This window comes from Microcaecilia unicolor, chromosome 1, assembly GCF_901765095.1.
Source record: "Microcaecilia unicolor chromosome 1, aMicUni1.1, whole genome shotgun sequence".
In the NCBI taxonomy this organism is placed as follows: domain Eukaryota; kingdom Metazoa; phylum Chordata; class Amphibia; order Gymnophiona; family Siphonopidae; genus Microcaecilia; species Microcaecilia unicolor.
In genome coordinates this window covers 507,578,163-507,603,965 of record NC_044031.1, presented here as the reverse complement: position 1 = coordinate 507,603,965, position 25,803 = coordinate 507,578,163, and the positions used below count along the sequence as shown (strand labels likewise).

Below are 25,803 nucleotides of genomic sequence, written 5' to 3'. Positions count from 1 at the left end.
GCCACTATAGGATTTTCCTGCTTATTGTGATGCAGATTGCTGATGTGTTCAGCTAATCTGCTTTTCAACTGCCGTTTTGTGTGGCCAATATAATACAGATTGCATGGACAAATAATACAGTAAACTACTCGTTCACTGGTACATGTGGTGGTATGTTTCAGAAATTTTTTTTTTTGATTATTAGTGTGGGGAACGATGACCTCATTAGTGTCACAAGAGTACTGGCAATATACGCAACCCCCACAAGGGGAGTGCCTGCCCCTACCACCATCACTACTAGGTCTCTTAAGTAACTCCCCTATGTTAGCTTGTCGTTTGTACGCCACTTTGGGGTGCTCGCTGAACTCTGGGTGAACCATTAACACGTGCCAATACTTATGTATAATGGCACTAATGCCATTAGCCCTATGAGAATATGGGATGACACATGCCACTGTGCAGTTAGGAGGCCTTTGATGGGGTAAAAATAACAAAGGACGGTGGGCATATAGGGCCCTTTTATAAGCACTTCTAAGGACTCTCATGGGGTACCCTCGGAGCAATAAATCTCGCTGTCATGGCTTTTGCCTGTATTTTGAACTCTGTAATAGAGGTACATAAACGCCGTAACCGCAAAAACTGACCGACAGGAACACCCTTCTTCAAACTATTGTGATGGAAACTTTGATAATGCAATACGGTGTTCCTGTCGGTAGGTTTGCGGTAAATAGTAGTGGCAAACTCTCCCTCCATAGATCTAGTAATCTTTATATCCAAAAAATCCATCTCCACCTGATGTATTCTTGAAGTCAATTTAATGTGAGGATCTGCCGTATTGAGGGTACCCAGGAAAGTCCGAAGGCTGCTCAACGGGCCCTTCCAGAATAAAATAACGTCGTCGATATATCTTTTCCACATGACGACATGCCTGTACTCAGGAGAAGTGTATACATACTCCCTTTCAAATTGAGACATATAGAGGCAAGCCAATGAGGGCGCTACCGTCGCCCCCCATGGCTACCCCTTGAGTCTGTACATAAAACTGATCGCAACACTCAAAATAGTTATGACAAAGAACCCATGTCATAAATTTTTTTTAACACCTCAATTTTGGGCTCAGGTACACGCACGTCGTCAAAATGTTTACATGCCAATTGTATGGCCTTATCCTAGGGAATATTAGTATAAAGTGCAGAAGTGTAGAGTGATGCACTTGGAGTGCAGAAACCCAAAAGGGAGATACCGAATAGGAGGGGAGAGATTAATAAGCTCGACTCAGGAGAGAGACCTTGGGGTGTTGGTGTCGGAGGATCTATAGGTGAAGAAACAATGCGACAATGTGACGGCTGTGGCCAGAAGGATGCTAGGCTGCACAGAGAGGGGCATAACCAGCAGAAGAAAGGAGGTGTTGATGCCCCTCTACAAGTCGCTGGTGAGGCCCAACTTGAGTATTGTGTTCAGTTTTGGAGGCCGTATCTTGCTAAAGATGTAAAAAGACTGGAAGCGGTGCAAAGAAAAGCTACAAAAATGGTATAGGATTTGTGTTGCAAACCGTACAAGGACAGAATTGATGACCTGAACATGTATACTTTGGAAGAAAGGAGAAACAGGAGTGACATGATACAGACGTCCAAATATTTGAAAGGTATTAATCCACAAACAAACTTTTTCCGGAGAAGGGAAGGTGGTAGAATTAGAGGACATGAATTGAGGTTGAAGGGGGGCATACTCAGGAGTAATGCCAGGAAGTATTTTTTCACGGAAAGGGTGGTAGATACATGGAATGCCCTTCCGCAGGAAGTGGTGGAGATGAAAACGGTAATGGAATTCACACATGCTTGGGATAAACACAAAGGAATCCTGTTTTGAAGGAATTGATCCGCGGAATCTTAGTTGAGATTAGGTGATGATGCTGGTAATTGGGAAACAAAACTGGTGCAGGGCAGACTTCTACAGTCTACGCCCTGATCGTAAGGGGCTGGAGTGTAAATTTTAAGGAGCTTCGACGTTAGCTTCAGAACTTAGTACAAGAAGAAGACTGGGCAGACTTCTACGGTCTGTGCCCTGAGAATGGCAAGGACAAATCAAACTCAGGTATACATGTAAAGTATCACATACCATGTAAAATGAGTTTATCTTGTTGGGCAGACTGGATGGACCGTACAGGTCTTTATCTGCCGTCATTTACTATGTTACTATATGCTCTTTGGGACAAAAAAATAGATGGAATATTGAACCGTGCCCCTCTCTGCTGGGCACAGAATGAAGAGATCTGCAACTAGCTTTGAAAATTTTAGCTTGTAGCCATGGAAAATGATATAGAGGATCCACTGGTCTGCAGTAATGGTGGTCCACACTTTGTGAAGGCGAGAAAGACATCCATCTATGTCTATGTACAAGAAGTGAACCTCAACCCCGTCATTGTGAGGGCTGCGAAGAGGGAGAGGTTATTGAGAAAGTGGAAAAGGGTTTCTTGCCTCCTCGAAAGGAAGACTGAGTCTGAGGAAAGCAAGGATTTTGAGAGAAAGCACTAACCTTTCTTAGTCTATACCTCTGCACTTCTCAAAAACAAGACTTAGCCGCCTGGAGATGAAGCTTAGGCTGGACCTTGGAATCTCCCAGGTCTTTAAACAACCTTCTCCAAATTCGCACCAAAGTGAAGTTCCTCATGAAAGGTCAACTTCGCCAGACGAGATTTGGATGCCACATCAGTGACCCCCTCAACCATAGCCAGCACTGCGCCGAAACAGCCAAGGCCATATCCTTAACTGATGCTCGGATAATTTAATAAAGAGCGTCTGACAAATAGGACTGGAGGCGAGTCCAACGTGGACAATTGTTGAATCCACGAAAAAGAAGCCCTGGCTACAAAAGAAGAAGAAATTGCTGCCTGAGAATTTAACGCAGCTAGCTGAAAAGCAAGCTTAAATGAAGCCTCAAGTTTGCAGTCATGGATTATCCTTTCATGCAGGCTGCCTTCAACAGGGACAGTGGTATGTTTAGTAACCGCCGTAATAAGGGCATCCACCTTAGGCAGTGCAAACTGCTCTAAATCAGACAGAAGGGGATATAATCTGGACATAGTGTGATCCTCCTGGGGGTTAGAATCAAGGGTCTCTCATTGAGCTGCAATAAGGTCCTGCATAGCCTCATGAATATGGAAAGATACAGATAGTCTTTTAGCACCTGGCATAATAGGCAGAGCAAGACCAGAGGACCAAGAAGCAGGGAAAGAAATGTTTAAAGCCTCCACAGATTTTATGATCAACAGAGGCAATGCCACTCTGAAAAGCAGCCTAGCTACAGTAGGATCATCACCCCCGTCTGCCTCTGAAATCAGGGCTGAAGTCAGGGTCGTCAGCAGAACCAGGACAGCCAGAACACACAAATAAAACCTCCTTTGAGTCCCAAGGAGGAACATTCTCCAAATCCTGTGAAACTGAAAGTTTTGTTTCTTAGGAAGCTACTCCTCAAAAGCAACATGAGAGGCAGCTTGAGCCAACTTTAATAAAAAGGCCTGATGTAATAAAAGAACAAAACCAACATCCTGGGACACGGTAGCAAGTAAGGAACCAGATGACAAAATGGCCGCCAAAGCCTCATGGAGCCGTTGGTGCTGAGCCCGTCAAAACTGCCATCTGAGCAGTGTAGCACTGAACTCCCCAGAGATGGAGCACTGACAGCCAAAGTAGTAGCATCTCCAAAGAAGTAAAGCAAAGCACGCAGGAACTGATAGCCAAGATCTTACCCCTGCAGCTCGCACAAAACTTAATTGGCTCAGAGAATAATAAATATTCACACAGAAAACGAGTCTCGTGACATCCAAGGCGCTGAAGAGATGGAATGTAAAGTGTGTGTGTGTGTGTGCATTTGGGGGGGGGGGGGGGGGGGGGGGGGAGAAATGAAGGCTGACTTAATTACAGGACTTTCACATAGGATGACTAAGAATTCAATAATGTATTTGTGGATGTTGCATCTGAAAATAAAGATTTAAAACCCCAAATCCCAAACTGTGTAGATTTTATACAACTAAATGAAATGATACTCACCAGCGCAGGAGTGTCTGAAGTGGACTTAAAACTGGACTTTGGAATATCTTTTTCAATTTCATTGTGGTCGTCGTTTCTGTAACGGTATGCAAATTTCTTTTTCAAAGCTTCTGCAATTAGTGTTGCTGGATCAGCAGGATCAGTCAGCTTTGATTTTGTTTCCTCTGGTGATCTACAAAGCAATACATTACGAAAAAAATTAATTCCAGTTCAAAATGAATTACATTCAAGCAAAAAAAAAAAAAAAGCATATATTGATGAGTTATTAATCCATCTTCTAAACCACTTATTTCACAAGTCTCTATGCTTATCCCACAAACACGTAAAGATAATGAAATATTTGACGGACAGGATTTATTTTCTTTTTAATAGTTCTCCTGAATGCATACAGCACTGCAGAATGGTGAAAGGTATACAAGTGCAATAGCTTCCAGTTCAAATGTGTTATCTGAAGCAACACAAGATAAGTGACTTTTCCTGAGGTTTCAAGTAATATTAGTGTGATAAGTGGGATTCAAACCCTGCTTCTCAGCCCACTGCTCCATTAGAACGGCGGAGGTGGTCCCTCTTCACAAAAGTGGTGATAGGGAAGAAGCTGGAAACTACAGGCTGGTAAGCCTCATTTCAATTATTGGAAAAGTAATGGAAGCGATGCTGAAGGAAAGGATAGTGAATTTCCTGGAAGCAAATAAGTTGCAAGATCCGAGACAACATGGTTTTACCAAAGGGAAATCGTGCCAAACAAATCTCATTGAATTCTTTGACTGGGTGACCGGAGAATTAAATCAAGGACGTGCTATGGACATAATCTACTTAGATTTCAGCAAAGCTTTTGACATGGTTCCCCACAGGAGGCTCTTGAATAAACTAGACGGGCTGAAGTTAGGACCTGAAGTGGTGAACTGGATTAGGAACTGGTTGACGGGCAGACGCCAGAGGGTGGTGGTAAATGGAGTTTGCTTGGAGGAGGGAAAGGTGAATAGTGGAGTGCCACAGGGATCGGTGCTGGGGCCGATTCTATTCAATATATTTGTGAGTGACATTGTCGAAGGCTTACAAGGTAAAGTTTGCCTTTTTGCAGACGACACCAAGATTTGCAACAGAGTGGACACCCCGGAGGGAGTGGAAAGCATGAAAAAAGATCTGCAGAAGCTAGAAGAATGGTCTAACATTTGGCAATTAAAATTCAATGCGAAGAAATGCAAAGTGATGCACTTAGGGAGTAGAAATCCACGGGAGACGTATGTGTTAGGTACGGACGGGGAGAGGGATCTTGGGGTGATAGTATCTGAGGACCTGAAGGCGACGAAACAGTGTGACAAGGCGGTGGCCATAGCTAGAAGATTGCTAGGCTGTATAGAGACAGGTGTGACCAGCAGAAGAAAAGAGGTTTTAATACCCCTGTATAAGACGTTGGTGAGGCCCCACCTGGAGTATTGTGTTCAATTTTGGAGGCCATATCTTGCGAAGGATGTTAAAAAAATGGAAGCGGTGCAAAGAAAAGCTACGAGAATGGTATGGGATTTGCGTTGCAAGACGTATGAGGAGAGACTTGTTGACCTGAACATGTATACCCTGGAGGAAAGGAGAAACAGGGGTGATATGATACAGACGTTCAAATATTTGAAAGGTATTAATCTGCAAACGAACCTTTTCTGGAGATGGGAAGGCGGTAGAACTAGAGGACATGAAATGAGATTGACGAGGGGCACACTCAAGAAAAATGTCAGGAAGTATTTTTTCACGGAGAGAGTGGTGGATGCTTGGAATGCCCTCCCGCGGGAGGTGGTGGAGAGGAAAACGGTAACGGAATTCAAATATGTATGGGATAAACAAAGGAATCCTGCTCAGAAGGAAGGGATCCCCAGAAGCTCAGCCGGTGGTGGGAGGCAGGGCTGATGGTTGGGAGGTGGGGATAGTGCTGGGCAGACTTATATGGTCTGTGCCAGAGCCGGTGGTGGGAGGCGGGGCAGACTTGTACGGTCTGTGCCCTGAGAAAGGTAAGGTATACACAAAAAATGGCACATGTGAGTTTATCTTGTTGGGCAGACTGGATGGACCGTGCAGGTCTTTTTCTGCCATCATCTACTATGTTACTATGTATTACGCTAATCCTCCATCAAATTAACCCCCGCCCCCCACCCCCCCAAATTACACAGCCACTTCCATTTAAATTTATACTGTTAGAAGTACATAAAGTTAGTTCTGGCATACAAACTCACTTTTTCACCGACCGCAACTTTACTCTGTTCATATCTTTAAGGATTTCAAGCATGTTAGGCACTTCTGGCCTTTTTGGAGTACTGTCAGTCAAACCCTCTCCCAAGGTGGTTTTTTTCGCTTTTCGCTCTCTAATGAGCTCAATGGCAGAGACGCTCTTCTGAAGACCAGAAGGTAGAGGTGGTGGTGGTGGAGGAGGTGGAGGTGGTGCTACACCAGGTATAGCTATGGGAACAGTAGAACTCAATCCACCTAAACAATAAAGACAATTATTTACAGATAAAGAAAACTTTTTACAGATGTAAATCATATGAAATTGGCTTTAGAAAAAAACATTAGGGGTAATAATCAGCTCTCAGCCTCCAGCATTTACTGGATACCAGTGATAATTCAGACTGACCCAGATAGAACAGTCTTTTTGCTGTTGTAGTTTTATCCAGATAGTTACCCAATAGGTGGACTGAATAATCATCACTAACCAGCTAACCCTGGGCTCTGCGCCAACACTAGAGTGCTGGAGCAGTCAGTGATAATTTTCAGCATCATTAGCCAGAAAATGCAGCTGAAAATTACTCACTGGTCCTGCTGTTTATCTGCTACTCAGATAGTTTTAATAATTGGGTCAGTACATTCCATATCAAACGACAAAAAATTTTACAAACCCTCAGAAGGCAGACATCGCCTTTTTGCAAGAAACCCACTTATCTGTGGCAGAACATTTGAAGTTCAGACGATGGTGGGTGGGGCAAATAATTGATTCTCCAGCAGTTCACCTTAGGGGCGGGCTTCTGGTCCTGGTGAGGAGGGGATTGGACATAGTGATTCAGCAGTCTTGGACGGATCCTAAGGGGAGGTTTTTAATGATTAAAGCTCTTCTTAACAAGAAGTAAATGTTGCTATGCAATATGTATGGGCCTAATGTGTATGACCGTGGGTGGATAAGAGCTATTATCCAGAAAGTGGTGGGGATGGTGGATTTACCCATTCAAATGGGGGGCGATTTTAACATGGTTCATGATCCAACTTTAGACAAATCCCGTGGACCCTTACAGGATGGGGGAAATTCTTCCAGAGGTATTCTGTTACTTTGCTCAAGTCTAGACCTTTTAGATGTTTGGAGAACGTTGCGTCCCATGGACCGAGATTACACACATTTATCTCGTGCACATGGAACTCAATCTAGAATTGATTATTGGCTTTTGTCGGTGTCCCATTTTTTCATCTGTGACTGATGCGGGCATTGGACCATATTGTGTGTCAGATCAGGCCTCTGTGTGGTGCACTCTGGATTTTGGAGGATCAGGGAGTGGCTTATGTCAGTGGAGATTTCCTTCGCAGTTATATTGGGATCAGGCATTTCGGGAACATTTGACTCGTAAATGGGAGGAATTTCAAATGCATAATAAAGATCATTTGCAACTGCCAGTGCTTTTTTGGGAGGAAACAAAGCGGTGTTTAGAGGGGAAATTATAGCTTATTCTTCCTTTAAGAAAAAAAAGCCAGAGATCAGGAAATTCTGAGGTTAGAAAAACTGGTGGTTAAGGCTTGGAAAGCATATGGGGAACACCCGACAGCGCAGGCGAGAGGTTTTCTTCTAGCAACACAGGCAACTTAACGAGCTTCTTTATGATAGGGCGAAGACTATCCATTGTACTTACATGAAAACAAGTCCGGGAAATTATCTCATTTGATCAAAAAAACAGGCAGATCTCGCACTATGACCCAGCTAGATAGGGGGGATGGAGTTCGGGTGAGGTCTGATCGGGAGATAGTGGAAACATTTCAACAATACTATCAAAATTTATACGCTAGACCATTAGAAATGTCTCTGGAGGGGGACCTCTATCTTGATAGCTTAGACTTGCCCTATTTGGGCTCCAGAGATATTGATAAACTGAATGCTCCCATAACAGAGGAGGAGGTGGCCTTGGCAGTGCAGCAAAGCACTTTGTTAAAGTTACCAGGCCCGGTTGGGTTCAGAGCAGAATTTTACAAACTCTTATGCCAGTCTGTCATTCCTATTTTGCAGTCATCTTTTAATCAGTTTGCAACAGTGAGAGAACTCCCAAAATCTCTGCAATTGGTCAATGTGATAGTGTTGATGAAGCAGGGGAGGGATCCGGTTAGTCCTTCCTCTTACAGGCCCATCTCACTTCTTAATGAAGCAGCAAAGCTGTTCGCCAAACCGCATGGCCAGCATGCTTCCTGATCTGATAGCGGATCCTCAAGTAGGCTTTGTTCGGGGGCATACTATTACACATAACTTGCGCAAGCTTCTTATTTCCATGGAACAGGTAGATTGAATAGTTAAACCATCTCTATTAGTCAGCTTCGACGTGGAAAAGGCATTTGACTGAGTAGACTGGGGGTTCCTTTTCGCTATACTATGCCGATATGGGTTTAGTGTTTTTTTTTCTAGCCGCCATCAGGGCGTTGTACTCTGCCCCTATGGCAAAGATCCAAGTGAATGGTGTGATGTCATCGGCTTTTGGGATACACCGAGGTACACAACAGGGCTGCCCACTTTCTCTATTACTCTTTGTCTTGTCGCTAGATCACTTGGTTAGGGGCATTATGTGTAACAGAAACATTCAGGGGGTCCGCATAGGAAGTCATGAGTTCAAGCTTTCGGCTTTTGCGGATGTCCTGTTGGTGCATATTGTTGAGCCCCAGACATCTTTGGCAGTGTTATTGGAGGCTTAAGGAATATGGAGATTTTTCCGGTTTTAGGCTAAATGTAGATAAATCTTTGGCATTACCTACAGTTTCATCAGTTCGGGATACCTGGAATGGTCCTTTGCCATTGAAATGGGAAACTACCTCTTTTCGATATTTGGGTATTCAGTTACCCTTTAAGACTTCTATGTTGTATCAGGTGAATTTACCACTACTATTGGAACACACTAAAGTGAGTCTAGCTAAGTGGATGCATTTACCGTTATCGATTCATGGTAGAATACAGCTCTTTAATATGGTCTTGTTTCCGAAATGGCTTTATACTTTTCAGTTGTTTCCTCTTAAGAGCGTTGTGGGATTTATCTGTCTTAAGGAAGCTTCTGACCCATTTTTGCTGGGCGGGCCGAAAGCCGAAAATGGCTTTTAAATATCTAGTTGGAGCCTTCAAATATGGGGGTCAGGGTCTTCGTGATATACACCTTTATAATTCTGCGTGCCTTATCCGCTACCTTGGGGATTGGGTACTTGCAGAGCAAAATGATATTCCCCGAGAATATGAGGAGGCTTATTATCACCCGTGGCATATTAATTCGCTGCTACATATTGTGAGAGCAGATTTGCCGCCTACTTTATGTTGGAGTGTGATTGTTAGTTCGCCGAGACAGACGTGGCGCTATCTGGTAACTTTGCTGGGAGGACAGCCGGAGATCTCGGACCAGCTCCCAATCCAGGGTAATCTGGGCTTTGCCCCAGGACATGATGGAGCTAGTTTTCAATGTTGGGGTGTGAGGGGAATTACCCTGATACAGCATGTGTTGGATGATGGGGGAAAGATGGAGTGGAGGAGTGGCCTAGTGGTTAGGGTGGTGGACTTTGGTCCTGGGGAACTGAGGAACTGAGTTTGATTCCCACTGCAGGCACAGGCAGCTCCTTGTGACTCTGGGCAAGTCACTTAACCCTCCATTGCCCCATGTAAGCCGCATTGAGCCTGCCATGAGTGGGAAAGTGCGGGGTACAAATGTAACAAAAAAACAAAAAAACAAAAAAAAAAAAAGATGTTACCATGGAATTCATTATATGCAAGAGGAGTAGTTGAAGCTAAGGATTTTTTGGTGTACTATCAGTTACAACACTATATTCGTGCTCTAAGTCGGCTTTGTTTCCGTCACTGGGGGCAAGTTTACAGGGGTTTTTTTTTTTGACAAATTCAGAGATGGGGGCCTGACGGTCTCGGCGCTGCATGCGGCTTTGCGATGTATTATTCAGAAGTATTCTTTTGATGATCTTATCCGCAGGTGGGGTGGAGATTTAGGGCCCTCAGCAGGCTCTCTTGACTTTCACAAGTTGATTAGGAGAATCTCGGAAATCTCGGTGAGTGTGGAGATTTGGGTGTGTTGGTTTCGAACTTTACATAGGGCTTATTTTACGCAAGAACAGAAGTTTAAGGCTTCTTTTTGTCATGCCTTTTGGGGGTGTCCGAAGGTTAAAATTTTTTGGGAAGAAATATCAAGGTATATGGAGAAGTTATTGGATCGGGTGTTACCATTTTCCCCGGAGGGGTGGTTACTAGATAAGTACGAAAATTATAGGATACACAACCGCTCACAGGTATCGTTGTTACGTAAGGCAGGAGCGGTAGGTAAACTGGTTATTATGAGCTTTTGGGGAGGGGAAGGTGGCTCCATCCTTTTGGTATTGGAGAAATCGTTTACATGATATGATGTTGTTGGAAAAGGAGATATGCTAGATACTCCCCGAAATGCTGGAAGGTCTTAGCAGTTTAGGAGGTGTATATAGGGTCTCTTCCGCATAGGGCTAGGAGTTTGATATTGAACTCCCCTTGACAGGACAATCCTGTTGCTAGCTGACCAGGTGAACTGCTGAAATGCCCCAAGGTCATTTTGTTTTGATAGGCAGGCATTGAAGCACACGCACCTTGCCCTAGGATTTCGATCTAGATACTCATTTTGGTCACTCCCCCTTTTTTTTGTTGTTTTTGTCGCTGGGCTACAGGGTTGGGGTATGAGGTTGATTACAGAGAACAGATGATGGTTTATTCTCAATGTTGTTGTGTAGTTGCCACTGATACTGAGTTGGTTGGCTGTCATAGGGTATATTCAACCATATTTGAAAATAGAGGGAGGGGGAGGGGTGGGGGAAGTTCAATTAGTTAAAATTTGATGGCATCATGTAACATACAAGAGCACTCAATATGTTGTTGGATTATATTTTCAGCTTTGCCAGATGGTTGTATAATTTCTTGGTGTTATGTCATCAATAAAAATCATTGAAACATAAACCGTCCTTCCTGCACCATTGCCTCATCCACGCATTGAGACTTCAGAACTCTGCCCGTCTCTTGAGTCCTGAGCATGTAATGAGAAGCATTTTTAAAATGCTACCCTGAAGGTTCTGGATTTCCTATGTCACTGGTACCCAACATGCACCAAGATAGCAGACTCCTCCACAGCACTAAAATCTGATTTAGATGACACATGAGGCCCACCACCTTGGCACCTGGCAGGCAAGTGACCAAGCGATCCTCACGTTCACCAGCCATCTACATGCCTAATGATCGAATCTCCAACTACAATGGCCATCCTAACCCTTCCCTCCTGGGCAGCAGCTCCTGGAGACACATCTTCAGTGTAAGAGGATATTGCATCCCCTGGAGGACAGGTCCTAGCTACAGGATCACTCCCTGCCTCATCATGTTGATGCTCTCCCTTCAGGAGACTTTTCTCCTCAAAGGAAGCACAGAGGTTGCCAGATTGGAGGTGGGACTTCTCTACTCTGTCCCTGTAGGCCTCTATAAACCTCTGTCTGACTCAGCTCCTCCAAGTGTGCTAATCTAACCTCCACAAATCAGACCTGTTCCCCGAGTGCTAGGAACTCTTTGCATCGAGTACACACATATGACCTCTCACCAACTGGGAGATAAAACATGTGACAATGCAAAAGACTGGATAGCCCCCATCTCTTTGCTGGATTGCTGCCTGCATGTTATTATTGGTGATGTCTTAAGTTGCTAATGAAGTGGGAATATGTACACTAAAGTCCCCTATGATTGCTAGTTATATGCAAGGTTATACTAATATTTAGGTTTTTTAAATTATCATTATGTATTGATTTACTATAATGTTGTTAGTAGTCTCCCTTCAATGGATCTAAGTAGACTATTTCTAGGAGTTAATTACTGGCTGATAGAGATGCTCTTATTAAATTTGTAGCCTCCTAACTGGTTCAATGACCTACAAATCAGAGAAGCCCAGGAATGGATGAGAGGGAATTAAAGTCTAAACAGGCTTCCTGTGCCTATTAGTTGCACTTTATACTGATACTATGCTAACCTTAAAATAGCCCCGATAATGGAACTGTTAATAGACTTGATATGCTAAGAAAAACTATTCCTTAAACTCCTTTCCTAAGTGAGCTGAGTAACAAAATAAAGTCCCCAAGGTTACCTATTTAACTCTTAAGTTGATCTTTCCACGAGTTTAAACGTAATTGCCTAGCAAATTCTTACTAGTGTAGTTCTCTGGAAGTCTTTTCACAAGGCACCATGTCTATGCTGGATGAAATCTCTTGATTGAATGAACCATCTGTGGTATAACAATGTACTACCAAGAAAAGACCTGCACTAAAATGGCATCGGAGTTTATCTGCACCAGAAATCTGGGCTGGCTTCTTACACACTTATAGCCTGTTTCTTGAGCTTTGGAGTGGTGCCATACTTCTCATCTTGTGCAGACAAAATGGCATTTTGACTGCTACTAAACCATGCAGTCTGGAAGGTTGTTCCTGCTCAAACATGTGTAACTGTGCTTAAGACATCTGTGTTTTCAGTCAAGAAGTCTCAAAGGAGACTGCTCTTTCACGATGGGACAACTGAAGCCACCATGTAAAAGGACAGATGCAACATCAAGGGGAGGACCTGCTGGATTATTTTTTAAAAGCCTCTCCTTTGCCTCTCAGGAGTCACAGAGCCAGCTGAGACTAAAATCAGAAACTAAAGAAAAAGGAAGAATGAGGGAAGAACAAATCATGTTCCATCACAATGGCAATCATGGGTCTGGAAGCAAGGACTTGTAGGGCTAGGCTCTGGACCACAAAGGGGGGGGGGGAAAAAAAAATCTCCTCTTCCTCTAGTAGGAGTCTGACCGTATCCAGACCCTGGGAGGGAGTTCCCCAACTAGATAATCACAAAACCAAGGGCTGTAACCCATGCCTGGGGAGCCTAGCACTTAGAAAAACAAACAAAAACAAAAATTAATAAAAAAAATCCTGCTGTACGCAAATAAATACTGGAAGGTTCCTGGCTGCACCTCTCATACAGAAGTCTTTGGAAGAGAGGTTTTCAACCCAGTCCCTTGGGGCACACCCAGCCAGTCGGGGCTCTCAGAATGTCCTCACTGGGGATATTCTCAAAACCCCAACCAGCTAAGTGTACCTCAAGGACTGGGCTGAAAATCCCTGCATTGAAATCGTCAAGCTCTTTGCCTCCATCTGCTCGTGAGGGAACACAGCCCATAGATCTGGAATGACTAGCAGGATAAGGAATTTTGCTTTTGTTGATGACATCAGAACTCCTTAAGTAACAGATGTCCTCAAAAAACAAACAGTTACCAGTAAGGAATCAAGAAAACAAGGTAAACTGCCCCATAACATAAAAATTAGGGGCAGGGAGATTAACTTTTCTCCAGAAACAGGCCATGAAGGAAGGACAGTTCAACCCTATCATCTTGATGGGAGGCTGTATCAATATACTGACATATAACGGTTAATCTGTTGACTGAACTTGTCATAAGTTTTACTAAGCTCTAAGGAGGTAAAAGCTTAATGTTAACCATGATAGCATGGCCTTGCCGTGCTTCTATTTTTGGACCAGGCAGTTTCTTCATGCTCCTCTGAGCTTCTAGGGCTGGGATTTGGCATCATCAGCCTTCACCTGTAACCATTCAGGATTTTTTCCTTGTTTTATATCCCTTGCTAACTTAGTCCAGTCCTCATCTGACCAACATGCATCAGGGCTCCCTTGCAGAAACCAGCAATCATGGGCCCTAAATCCAACTACTACACAATAACTGACTCCTCTCCACTACTGCCTCTGCAGCACTGACCAATTCATGGAGCATAAGACCCCAGCCAGGGATCAAACCCTAGTTCTTCCACACAGCAATACACAGGTACTGCCATCAGGCCACCATACTGACCCAGCATTTATATAGTTACCGAGTACCATTTCATTACCTGCCACTATAGCAGAATTTCAGCAAAAAAAGTCTCACAAATTAAATACCTGTCAAACTTTGCTGCTCTTGAAAAGTTACAATTTTTGCTATCTGTGCTCTTAAACTGGCAAGTTCATTTTCCAGAACATTGATCTTCTGCAGAGCCTCATCATTTGCCACCACTGGAAGCCTTGCCTCTGGTTCCTCTTTTGTCAGGTTGGGTAGGGACACCTGCCTATTTAAGGGTACACCAAAATGACATGGCTCTTCGACAACAGCTGTTTGTTCTGGTTGCACCTCTGACCTGTGAAAGAAGCAACCAAAAGTTATATAGTATATAGCATGCTTGCCTTTTCCTAAGACAGCAAAAAACATCAGTATCTGGCATCAGATATTTTTTGAAACAACTAATGCTATGCTTTCTTATTAGGTCGGACTTGCTATGCTACAGACGTCATTTCACATTATATATTTCAGATGATGTCTACTGGGGGTATGGGGGAGGGCATGGGTTGGGAAGGTCACATCATTGGGGTGGGTACTTGGAATGCTAATGGGCTAAATGATGCTGGTAAGAGAGGTATTGTGTTTAATGAGTTGAAATATTTGAAATGGGACAGTGTTATTACAAGAGATGCACTTGTGACAGAGGGATCAGCTTTTTTTTTTTTTTTTTTAAATACCATAAGAATTTTGAGGTTTGCGGGTTGTATAGCCCAGTGGGAGGTCTGAGGGTTTAGTGATCCTTATTCATTCAAGCTGCTCCTTCTTATTGGAGGACACATATAAAGATCCCCTGGGGCACTGCTCAGCAGTTATAGGAAGGCTACAGATAATTAGATCACTATTAATATTTATGCACCAAATATAAAACAAGGTGATTTTTCAGGGGACTTAAAGAGCTCCTAATAGAATTTGCCAAAGGGGCAATCATTACGGGGGTTGGGGGGGGGGGAATTTCAATGTTGTCCCAGATACTTCTTGGGATAATCCTAAAGGAGGGGTCAATACAGCAAGACTCATCATAGGAGGGCTCTCTTGGATTTAAAGGCTTAGATCTCATAAAATGTTTGGCATTTATATCACCCTACTCAAAAAAAATTATACCTTTTATTCCCATCTGAAGGAATCATTCTAGGATAGATCTTGTTTGGTACCAGAGGCAGTTGTGGGATCAAACTGAACCAATACAAATCTCTAGTTGTTCTCCTGTATGGGTGGAGTTGATAATACAGGGGAGTCCAGCTCCACAGAGATTTGGGAGACTGAGTTTAAACTTTTTGGAAGATCATAAAATTTGCATGGATTTTAGAGAGGTAATAGAAACATATTTAGTGGAAAATGGTCATGGGGCAGTGTATGATAATTATTTGTGGGATGCTCTTAAGGAAATAGTACACTGTATAGCCATTCTAGTTGTGAAGAGGACATTCATCAATACTTAGCTCAGATTGCGTTGCCATGTTTAACATCAGAGGACAGAGAGATTGGATGCCCCCATATTCTTCCCCAAGACTGCCTGGGCCATAAAAGGTTTGAAGAAAGGCTCCAGGATTGGATAGCTTTTCATATAAGTTTTACAAAAATTTGTGGAGGTGGGGTGGGTAATGGAATCTTAAATAGGAAGAAAAAAAAAAAAAAAAGCAAAACAGCGAAGATGACTAACAAAAATAAAAGAAAAAAATCAAATTTGTATTTACAAATACATAAAAAAATATGAAAAAGACGACACTTGTTTATAAAAAATTAAAACACTTTATTAGCCAAAGGATAGCAGGGAGAAAGGGACTCGACACAGCTGTGTTTCGGCCGTACAGGCCTGCGTCAGGAGTCTTCTCACCGTGTGTTGATTTTTAATTCTATCCAATTGTAAAGGGAATATGTGCGTCTTTTTAAACTGTAGTGTTAAATGATCCTTGAAACAAAGTGAAGCAAAAAGCATCAGAGCAGCGTCATTCCCTTTACAATTGGATAGAATTAAAAATCAACACACGGTGAGAAGACTCCTGACGCAGGCCTGTACGGCCGAAACACAGCTGTGTCGAGTCCCTTTCTCCCTGCTATTCTTTGGCTAATAAAGTGTTTTAGTTTTTTATAAACAAGTGTTGTCTTTTTCATATTTTTAATTTTTTTTATGTATTTGTATTTTAAATACAAATTTGATTTTTTCTTGTTTTTAATTTTTGATTATTTTTGTTTTTGTTAGTCATCTTCGGTGTTTTGCTTTTTTGCGAAGACTGTTTTCTTCTGTTTTTTGTACTATCTTAAATAGGAACCCACTTCCACCCAGCATGTGTGAAGCGCGGGTATCTCTGCATTGTTGAAGCCAGAGAAAAATCCAGCTACACGTAGGTCTTATACGCATCTTGCTTCTTAACACTTATGTGAAAATTATAGCCATGATCTTAGCTGAGCATCTGGCAACGGTGTTGTTGCATTTAATTCACACAGACCAGGAAGGATTCATTCCCAAACACCAAGTGGATGAGGGAGGACCCTTAATGTTATTTGGGGAGCTCAGCAGTCCCAGTCAAAGCTGCTACTTTTAATCACAGACATAAAGAAAGCATTTGACCGGGCCTGTTGGGATTTTCTATGGCTGGTTCTCCATAAAGTGGAATGGGGGTCAGTTTCTGTAAATGGATTCGGAAGTTTTATGAGAATACAACAGCATATGTAAAAGAAAATGGGGGTTATACATCTTCATCTTCTGTCAAGAGGGTAGTAGGCAAGGATGCCCTTTGTCACCTATGCGTTTGCCTTGAGCACCTGGCTCAGAAAATTAATTCTAATCATGACTTAGGTTTTCAGCTTGGTGAATCTCATCATACAATAGCCCTTTTTGCCGATATTTTAATGTATGTGAGAACGCCAAGTTTCTCTCTAACAGTTATTTTATAGGAAATGCAGGATTATGGCAAAGTTGCACGATTCAAAGTAAATTTAGACAAAATGGAAATTTTAGGGATCACCAACAAGCAGTCTGAGGAGTATAACGCAGCAAAATTTTACATTTAAATGGGCTACTTCCAGGATAGCGAATGCTACATACCTGTAGAAGGTATTCTCCGAGGACAGCAGGCTGATTGTTCTCACTGATGGGTGACGTCCACGGCAGCCCCTCCAATCGGAAACTTCACTAGCAAAGTCCTTTGCTAGCCCATGCGCGGCCGTCTTCCCGCCCGAAACCGGCTCGAGCCGGCCAGTCCAGTATGTAGCAAGACAATACACTTCAAGGGAAGACACAACTCCAAAGGGGAGGCGGGCGGGTTTGTGAGAACAATCAGCCTGCTGTCCTCGGAGAATACCTTCTACAGGTATGTAGCATTCGCTTTCTCCGAGGACAAGCAGGCTGCTTGTTCTCACTGATGGGGTATCCCTAGCCCCCAGGCTCACTCAAAACAACAACATTGGTCAATTGGGCCTCGCAACGGCGAGGACATAACTGAGATTGACCTAAAAAATTTACCAACTAACTGAGAGTGTAGCCTGGAACAGAACAACCAGGGCCCTCGGGGGGTGGAGTTGGATCCTAAAGCCCAAACAGGTTCTGAAGAACTGACTGCCCGAACCGACTGTCACGTCGGGTATCCTGCTGCAGGCAGTAATGAGATGTGAATGTGTGGACAGATGACCACGTCGCAGCTTTGCAAATTTCCTCCATGGTGGCTGACTTCAAGTGGGCTACCGACGCTGCCATGGCTCTAACATTATGAGCCGTGACATGACCCTCAAGAGCCAGCCCAGCCTGGGCGTAAGTGAAGGAAATGCAATCTGCTAGCCAATTGGATATGGTGCGTTTCCCTACAGCCACTCCCTTCTTGTTGGGATCAAAAGAAACAAACAATTGGGCGGACTGTCTGTGGGGCTGTGTCCGCTCCAGATAGAAGGCCAATGCTCTCTTGCAGTCCAATGTGTGCAGCTGACGTTCAGCAGGGCAGGAATGAGGACGGGGAAAGAATGTTGGCAAGACAATTGACTGGTTCAGATGGAACTCCGACACAACCTTTGGCAGAAACTTAGGGTGAGTGCGGAGGACTACTCTGTTGTGATGAAATTTGGTGTAAGGGGCCTGGGCTACCAGGGCCTGAAGCTCACTGACTCTACGAGCCGAGGTAACTGCCACCAAGAAAATGACCTTCCAGGTCAAGTACTTCGGATGGCAGGAATTCAGTGGCTCGAAAGGAGGTTTCATCAGCTGGGTGAGAACGACATTGAGATCCCATGACACTGTAGGAGGCTTGACAGGGGGCTTTGACAAAAGCAAACCTCTCATGAAGCGAACAACTAAAGGCTGTCCTGAGATCGGCTTACCTTCCACTTGGTAATGGTATGCACTGATTGCACTAAGGTGAACCCTTACGGAGTTGGTCTTCAGACCAGACTCAGACAAGTGGAGAAGGTATTCAAGCAGGGTCTGTGTAGGACAAGAGCGAGGATCTAGGGCCTTGCTGTCACACCAGACGGCAAACCTCCTCCAATGAAAGAAGTAACTTCTCTTAGTGGAGTCTTTCCTGGAAGCAAGCAAGATGCGGGAGACACCCTCTGGCAGACCCAAAGAGGCAAAGTCTACGCCCTCAACATCCAGGCCGTGAGAGCCAGGGACTGGAGGTTGGGATGCAGCAGAGCCCCTTCGTCCTGCGTGATGAGGGTCGGAAAACACTCCAATCTCCACGGTTCTTCGGAGGATAACTCCAGAAGAAGAGGGAACCAGATCTGACGCGGCCAAAAGGGAGCAATCAGAATCATGGTGCCTCGGTCTTGCTTGAGTTTCAACAAAGTCTTCCCCACCAGAGGAATGGGAGGATAAGCATACAGCAGACCTTCCCCCCAATCCAGGAGGAAGGCATCCGACGCCAGTCTGCCGTGGGCCTGAAGCCTGGAACAGAACTGAGGGACCTTGTGGTTCACTTGAGATGCGAAGAGATCCACCAGGGGGGTGCCCCACGCCTGGAAGATCTGTCGCACCACACGGGAATTGAGCGACCACTCGTGAGGTTGCATAATCCTGCTCAACCTGTCGGCCAGACTGTTGTTTACGCCTGCCAGATATGTGGCTTGGAGCACCATGCCTTGACGGCGAGCCCAGAGCCACATGCTGACGGCTTCCTGACACAGGGGGCGAGATCCGGTGCCCCCCTGCTTGTTGACATAGTACATGGCAACCTGATTGTCTGTCTGAATTTGGATAATTTGGTGGGACAGCCGATCTCTGAAAGCCTTCAGAGCGTTCCAGATCGCTCGCAACTCCAGAAGATTGATCTGTAGATCGCTTTCTTGGAGGGACCACCTTCCTTGGGTGTGAAGCCCATCGACATGAGCTCCCCATCCCAGGAGAGACGCATCCGTGGTCAGCACTTTTTGTGGCTGAGGAATTTGGAAGGGACGTCCCAGAGTCAAATTGGAGCAAATCGTCCACCAATACAGGGATTCGAGAAAACTCGTGGACAGGTGGATCACGTCCTCTAGACCCCCGGCGGCCTGATACCACTGGGAGGCTAGGGTCCATTGAGCAGATCTCATGTGAAGGCGGGCCATGGGAGTCACATGAACTGTGGAGGCCATGTGGCCCAGCAATCTCAACATCTGCCGAGCTGTGATCTGCTGGGACGCTCGCACCCGCGAGACGAGGGACAACAAGTTGTTGGCCCTCGCCTCTGGGAGATAGGCGCGAGCCGTCCGAGAATCCAGCAGGGCTCCGATGAATTCGAGTTTCTGCACTGGGAGAAGATGGGACTTTGGGTAATTTATCACAAACCCCAGTAGCTCCAGGAGGCGAATAGTCATCTGCATGGACTGCAGGGCTCCTGCCTCGGATGTGTTCTTCACCAGCCAATCGTCGAGATATGGGAACACGTGCACCCCCAGCCTGCGAAGCGCCGCTGCTACCACAGCTAGGCACTTTGTGAACACCCTGGGCGCAGAGGCGAGCCCAAAGGGTAGCACACAGTACTGGAAGTGGCGTGCGCCCAGCTGAAATCGCAGATACTGTCTGTGAGCTGGCAGTATCGGGATGTGTGTGTAGGCATCCTTCAAGTCCAGAGAGCATAGCCAATCGTTTTGCTGAATCATGGGGAGAAGGGTGCCCAGGGAAAGCATCCTGAACTTTTCTTTTACGAGATATTTGTTCAGGGCCCTTAGGTCTAGGATGGACGCATCCCCCCTGTTTTCTTTTCCACAAGGAAGTACCTGGAATAGAACCCCAGCCCTTCTTGCCCGGATGGCACGGGCTCGACCGCATTGGCGCTGAGAAGGGCGGAGAGTTCCTCTGCAAGTACCTGCTTGTGCTGGAAGCTGTAGGACTGAGCTCCCGGTGGACAATTTGGAGGTTGAGAGGCCAAATTGAGGGTGTATCCTTGCCGGACTATTTGGAGAACCCACTGATCGGAGGTTATAAGAGGCCACCTTTGGTGAAAAGCTTTCAACCTCCCTCCGACAGGCAGGTCGCCCGGCACTGACACTTGGATGTCGGCTATGCTCTGCTGGAGCCAGTCAAAGCTCGCCCCTTGCTTTTGCTGGGGAGCCGCGGGGCCTTGCTGATTCGCACGCTGCTGACGAGAGCGAGCGCGCTGGGGCTTAGCCTGGGCCGCAGGCTGTCGGGAAGGAGGATTGTACCTACGCTTGCCAGAAGTATAGGGAACAGTCTTCCTTCCCCCGAAAAATCGTCTACCTGTAGAGGTAGAAGCTGAAGGCTGCCGGCGGGGCGAACTTGTCGAATGCGGTGTCCCGCTGGTGGAGAGACTCTACCACCTGCTCGACTTTTTCGCCAAAAATGTTATCCGCACGGCAAGGCAAGTCCGTAATCCGCTGCTGGATTCTATTCTCCAGGTCGGCGGCACGCAGCCATGAGAGCCTGCGCATCACCACACCTTGAGCAGCGGCCCTGGACGCAACATCAAAAGTGTCATAAACTCCTCTGGCCAGGAAATTTCTGCACGCCTTCAGCTGCCTGACCACCTCCTGAAAAGGCTTGGCTTGCTCAGGGGGGAGAGCATCAACCAAGCCCGCCAACTGCCGCACATTATTCCGCATGTGTATGCTCGTGTAGAGCTGGTAAGACTGGATCTTGGACACGAGCATAGAGGAATGGTAGGCCTTCCTCCCAAAGGAGTCTAAGGTTCTAGCGTCCTTGCCCGGGGGCGCCGAAGCATGTTCCCTAGAACTCTTAGCCTTCTTTAGGGCCAAATCCACAACTCCAGAGTCATGAGGCAACTGAGTGCGCATCAGCTCTGGGTCCCCATGGATCCGGTACTGGGACTCGATCTTCTTGGGAATGTGGGGATTAGTTAATGGTTTGGTCCAGTTCGCAAGCAATGTCTTCTTCAGGACATGGTGCAAGGGAACAGTGGACGCTTCCTTAGGTGGAGAAGGATAGTCCAGGAGCTCAAACATTTCAGCCCTGGGCTCGTCCTCCACAACCACCGGGAAGGGGATGGCCGTAGACATCTCCCGGACAAAGGAGGCAAAAGACAGACTCTCGGGAGGAGAAAGCTGTCTCTCAGGAGAGGGAGTGGGATCAGACGGAAGACCCCCAGACTCCTCGTCAGAGAAATATCTGGGATCTTCCTCTTCCTCCCACGAGGCCTCACCCTCGGTGTCAGACACAAGTTCACGGACCTGTGTCTGCAACCTCGCCCTGCTCGACTCCGTGGAACCCCGTCCACGATGGGGGCGTCGAGAGGTAGACTCCCTCGCCCGCATCGGCGAAGCTCCCTCCGCCGACGTAGTCGGGGAGCCTTCCTGGGAGGTGGCCGCGGTCGGTACCGCACGCGGTACCGACGTCGGGGACCTCAACCTGGGCGATGGGCCAGCCGGCGCCACGCTCGACGGTACCGGTGGCGCAAGCACCGCCGGTACCGGAGGGGTAGGGCGCAACAGCTCTCCCAGAATCTCTGGGAGAACGGCCCGGAGGCTCTCGTTTAGAGCGGCTGCAGAGAAAGGCTGAGAGGTCGATGCAGGCGTCGACGTCAGTACCTGTTCCGGGCGTGGAGGCTGTTCCGGGCTGTCCAGAGCGGAGCGCATCGACACCTCCTGAACAGAGGGTGAGCGGTTCCTCTCGGTGCCGATGCCTGCTGGGTGCCGAATCCCTCGGCGACCCAGAGCTCTCGGTGCCGACACGGGGAGGAGACCGGTGTCGATGCTTCTTCGATTTCTTCCGAAGCATGTCACCGGAGCTCCCCGGCACCGACGAGGAGGACGTCGAATCCACTCGTCGCTTCCTCGGGGCCGAGACTGAAGAAGGTCGATCTCGGGGGGGCTGTACCGCAGGAGCCCTCAGGGTAGGCGGAGACCCACCCGAGGGCTCACCGCCACCAGCAGGGGAATGGACAGCCCTCACCTGCACTCCACCCGATGCACCACCGTCCGACGACATCAGCAGACGAGGTCCTGGTACCACCGACGTCGATGCAGCTATCCGATGTCTCGGCGCCGATGCAGAGGCCCGATGCCTCGATGCACTCGATGCAGGGGCGGCCGAGGAAGATGGTCTGGACGCTGACGACGTCGATGCACTCGAAGATCCCGGTGCCGATGCCGACGAAGAGCCCGAGAACAACACGTTCCACTGGGCTAGTCTCGCTACCTGAGTCCGCCTTTGAAGCAGGGAACACAGACTGCAGTTCTGAGGGCGGTGCTCGGCCCCCAGACACTGAAGACACGACGAGTGTCGATCAGTGAGCGAGATAACCCGGGCGCACTGGGTGCACTTCTTGAAGCCGCTGGAAGGCTTCGATGTCATGGGCGGAAAAATCACGCCGGCGAAATCAAAAGCCGAAATGGCGAAATTTGAAGCACCAAATTTAGAGGGAGAAAAAATCTCGACCGAGGCCGAAAAGAGGCCTACCCCGACGACGAAAGAAAACTTACCGGGGCAAAAAAGCTGGAAGTACGGGGAGGATTTACACGAAACCCGGCGGGGGGTTTCCGGAGCACTTCCCGACTAGGACCTTTCCCGAAGGAAAAAAACACGTTCAAACAAATTGGACGCGCGAGGTCGACTTTCCGGGGCTCGACACGGCGAAAACACGACCGTACCGAGTGCGGACAAAAGAAGACTGGCCGGCTCGAGCCGGTTTCGGGCGGGAAGACGGCCGCGCAATGCGCGGTGCGCGCGGGCGCGCGAGGGCTAGCAAAGGACTTTGCTAGTGAAGTTTCCGATTGGAGGGGCTGCCGTGGACGTCACCCATCAGTGAGAACAAGCAGCCTGCTTGTCCTCGGAGAATAGATATTTTGGGGTTCAAATCACCAGAGATCTACAGCAGCTATACTCTCAAAATTATGATACTATATTTCAACACATTTGTTCTGACTTAACTAAATGGAAAGGGAACAGACTCTCTTGGGTGGGTGGGGTGGGGGGGGGAGGGAACAACTATTGCACTTAAGATGAATACATTTTACCTTGTCTCTTGTTTTGTTCCAAACTTTACCTCTGGCAGTCCCAATAGGGGTACTGTTGAATACTCAGTGGGATTTCACTCGATTTATATGGGGGGATAAATCTCCAAGACGGGCAAAAGATGGTCTGTGCCAAGGGGTGGAACTAGGGAGGGCTGTTCCCAATCTGTTGTTGTACTATTGGGCTGCTCAACTTCAACAATTATTGGATTGGGAACTTAATCTATTTAAAAGTGGGGTATTGTTACGAGCAGAAACATTTCTCCCTTTTCACTTTAACATCTTTGTTATGGCTTTCGAGCATTTTGAATAAATACTTAAGGAAAATCACTAATCCTTTCATGAAACATACGTTAGGGATATGGGATAGAGTGAAAGTTAAACTGGGTAGGAAGTCCAAGCGGTCTTCCATGGCACCCATTCATCATGAACTGACTTTTAAGGCAGGAAGGGAGGAGGGGTATTTTTGCCAGGTGGAGGAGGTCAGGTTTATCAGATTTTGACAATTCTTAGGAGAACTATGTACTTATGAAGAATTAAAGAATACTTATAATCCTCCTTTGGGCAATGTATTTCTTTATCTGCAAGTGAAACATTTTATAAGTGGTCAGGGTTGGCTGCAAGATGATCCAGATGAAACAGAGTATCTTGAGAATTTGTGGATGGCCTTAGGAAAACTCAAGGATTCTATCTTTATTTTACAGTATATAGGCTTCTTAGTGGGTGGGACTTTATGAAATATGTCTCCTTGGGAATTGAGCTCACTCACAGTGAGTGGAAAAGAGTATTTCTCAAAGTTAAAAAGTCTTAAATTTGTGTGCTTATAAAAGAGAACGTCTATAAGGTGGTCAACTGTTGGTATTATATACCACTCAAACTTAATGCTGTGTTTTCTGACTTAGCCACTGATGTACGTTGGAGCTGCTTAGAAGAAAAGGGGTCTATCATATTTGGTGGGTATGCGGGAAAATACAATCATATAGGTCTTAAGTTGTTCAACAAATGGAAAAGGGTCTGGGGACTAAGTCTCCTTTGGACTCTAAATCATGGCTCCTTGGTATAAGTAATGAGAGAAAGGAAGTGAATGTGTCTGGTGGTGGCCAAATGTGAGACTGCTGCAAAGTGGAAGCAGGCCAATGGACCAATGCTGCAAGACTGGATTTCATGCCTGAAAGAAACGGGGGATTTGGAAAAACTGACAGGTATCATGGATGTTATGATCCTGAACATCATAATTAATGATGGGGAGGGGAGGCGACATGGAAGTGTTTTGGAAAATGGGGAGCACTGAAGAACCACAGTGATGTTTTCTTTGATGCCGGGGGTTCCTGTTTTTATATATCTTGTCTTTAGGAGCTATTATGGTTACATATGTGACATGCTTATAATGTTTTGGCTGTGTCATTTAAAAAAAATTTGCTAATAAAAAATTGACACACAAAAAAAGGACAGGGACTATAAAAATGTTAATCTGGAGAATCAAAGAGCAAACCTTGATTTACTCCACCAGCAACTTTTTCCAGGATACCTTAAAATCTCCAAAATAATTATCTGAAAGTCGTTTCATACATACTGAGAACATACCGGAATCTTGTACAGATTTCCACTTCTTCTCTGGATACCCATCCCACATCTGCAAGAGAAGCTACTGTTCCGTTGTCTCTCTGGTGACTAGCAACACTTATGTCTCCAGGATAAGGAATAAGCTGGAAACAACAATGTGTTAATTATGAGCATGAATGCCAGAGTCAGTCTGATGGATCATAAAATACACAAGAACATTGGTATCAGTATTACAAACTGATAAAAGCTGTCATTATTTCTCATAACTTTTAACTCATAATAGAATTTTTAACTGCAAGAAGAAGTTCAGAAACAGACAAGTAAAGAGCCACAGAAGGCACACAAGAAAAAAGAAGCAAAGAGAAAATTAGTTTATATTACATTTTTTTCCAAACATAAAAAGTCCCTGCAACTTACGCATCTGACTCAAAGCGAAAATCTCAGGTTTTTGTGATCTACAGCCACTAGATGCTATCAGAGAAATTTAGTACTTTTATCATTCAAAAAAATATATATTTAATGACTTGAGTGTAAAAAAGTGGTGTACTGCCACCATCCAATCTCCCAAGCTTACTGATGTGTGTTCTCAAAATTGATAAACAAGATCAGTGGTTTTAGTTTTTATCAGGTTGTGAGTACTCTTGATGAAACTGCCTGGTTTGTGTACAAGGATTATTATCTGAGAC

At 45.8% G+C, this 25,803-nt stretch overlaps 1 protein-coding gene across 3 annotated transcripts in view; it reads right to left on the bottom strand.

Moving 5' to 3' along the window:
- Nucleotides 1-25,803, bottom strand: part of MTFR1 (mitochondrial fission regulator 1) — a 101,057-nt gene that overhangs the window by 28,051 nt on the left and 47,203 nt on the right. For all 3 annotated transcript variants that reach the window (XM_030215098.1, XM_030215089.1, XM_030215105.1), the window contains 4 exons: nt 25,139-25,260; nt 14,224-14,459; nt 6,251-6,500; nt 4,029-4,200 (listed from right to left, as the gene is read on the bottom strand). In XM_030215098.1, the coding sequence (XP_030070958.1) occupies nt 4,029-4,200; nt 6,251-6,500; nt 14,224-14,459; nt 25,139-25,260 (780 nt within the window). The remainder of the gene's footprint in view (nt 1-4,028; nt 4,201-6,250; nt 6,501-14,223; nt 14,460-25,138; nt 25,261-25,803) is intronic.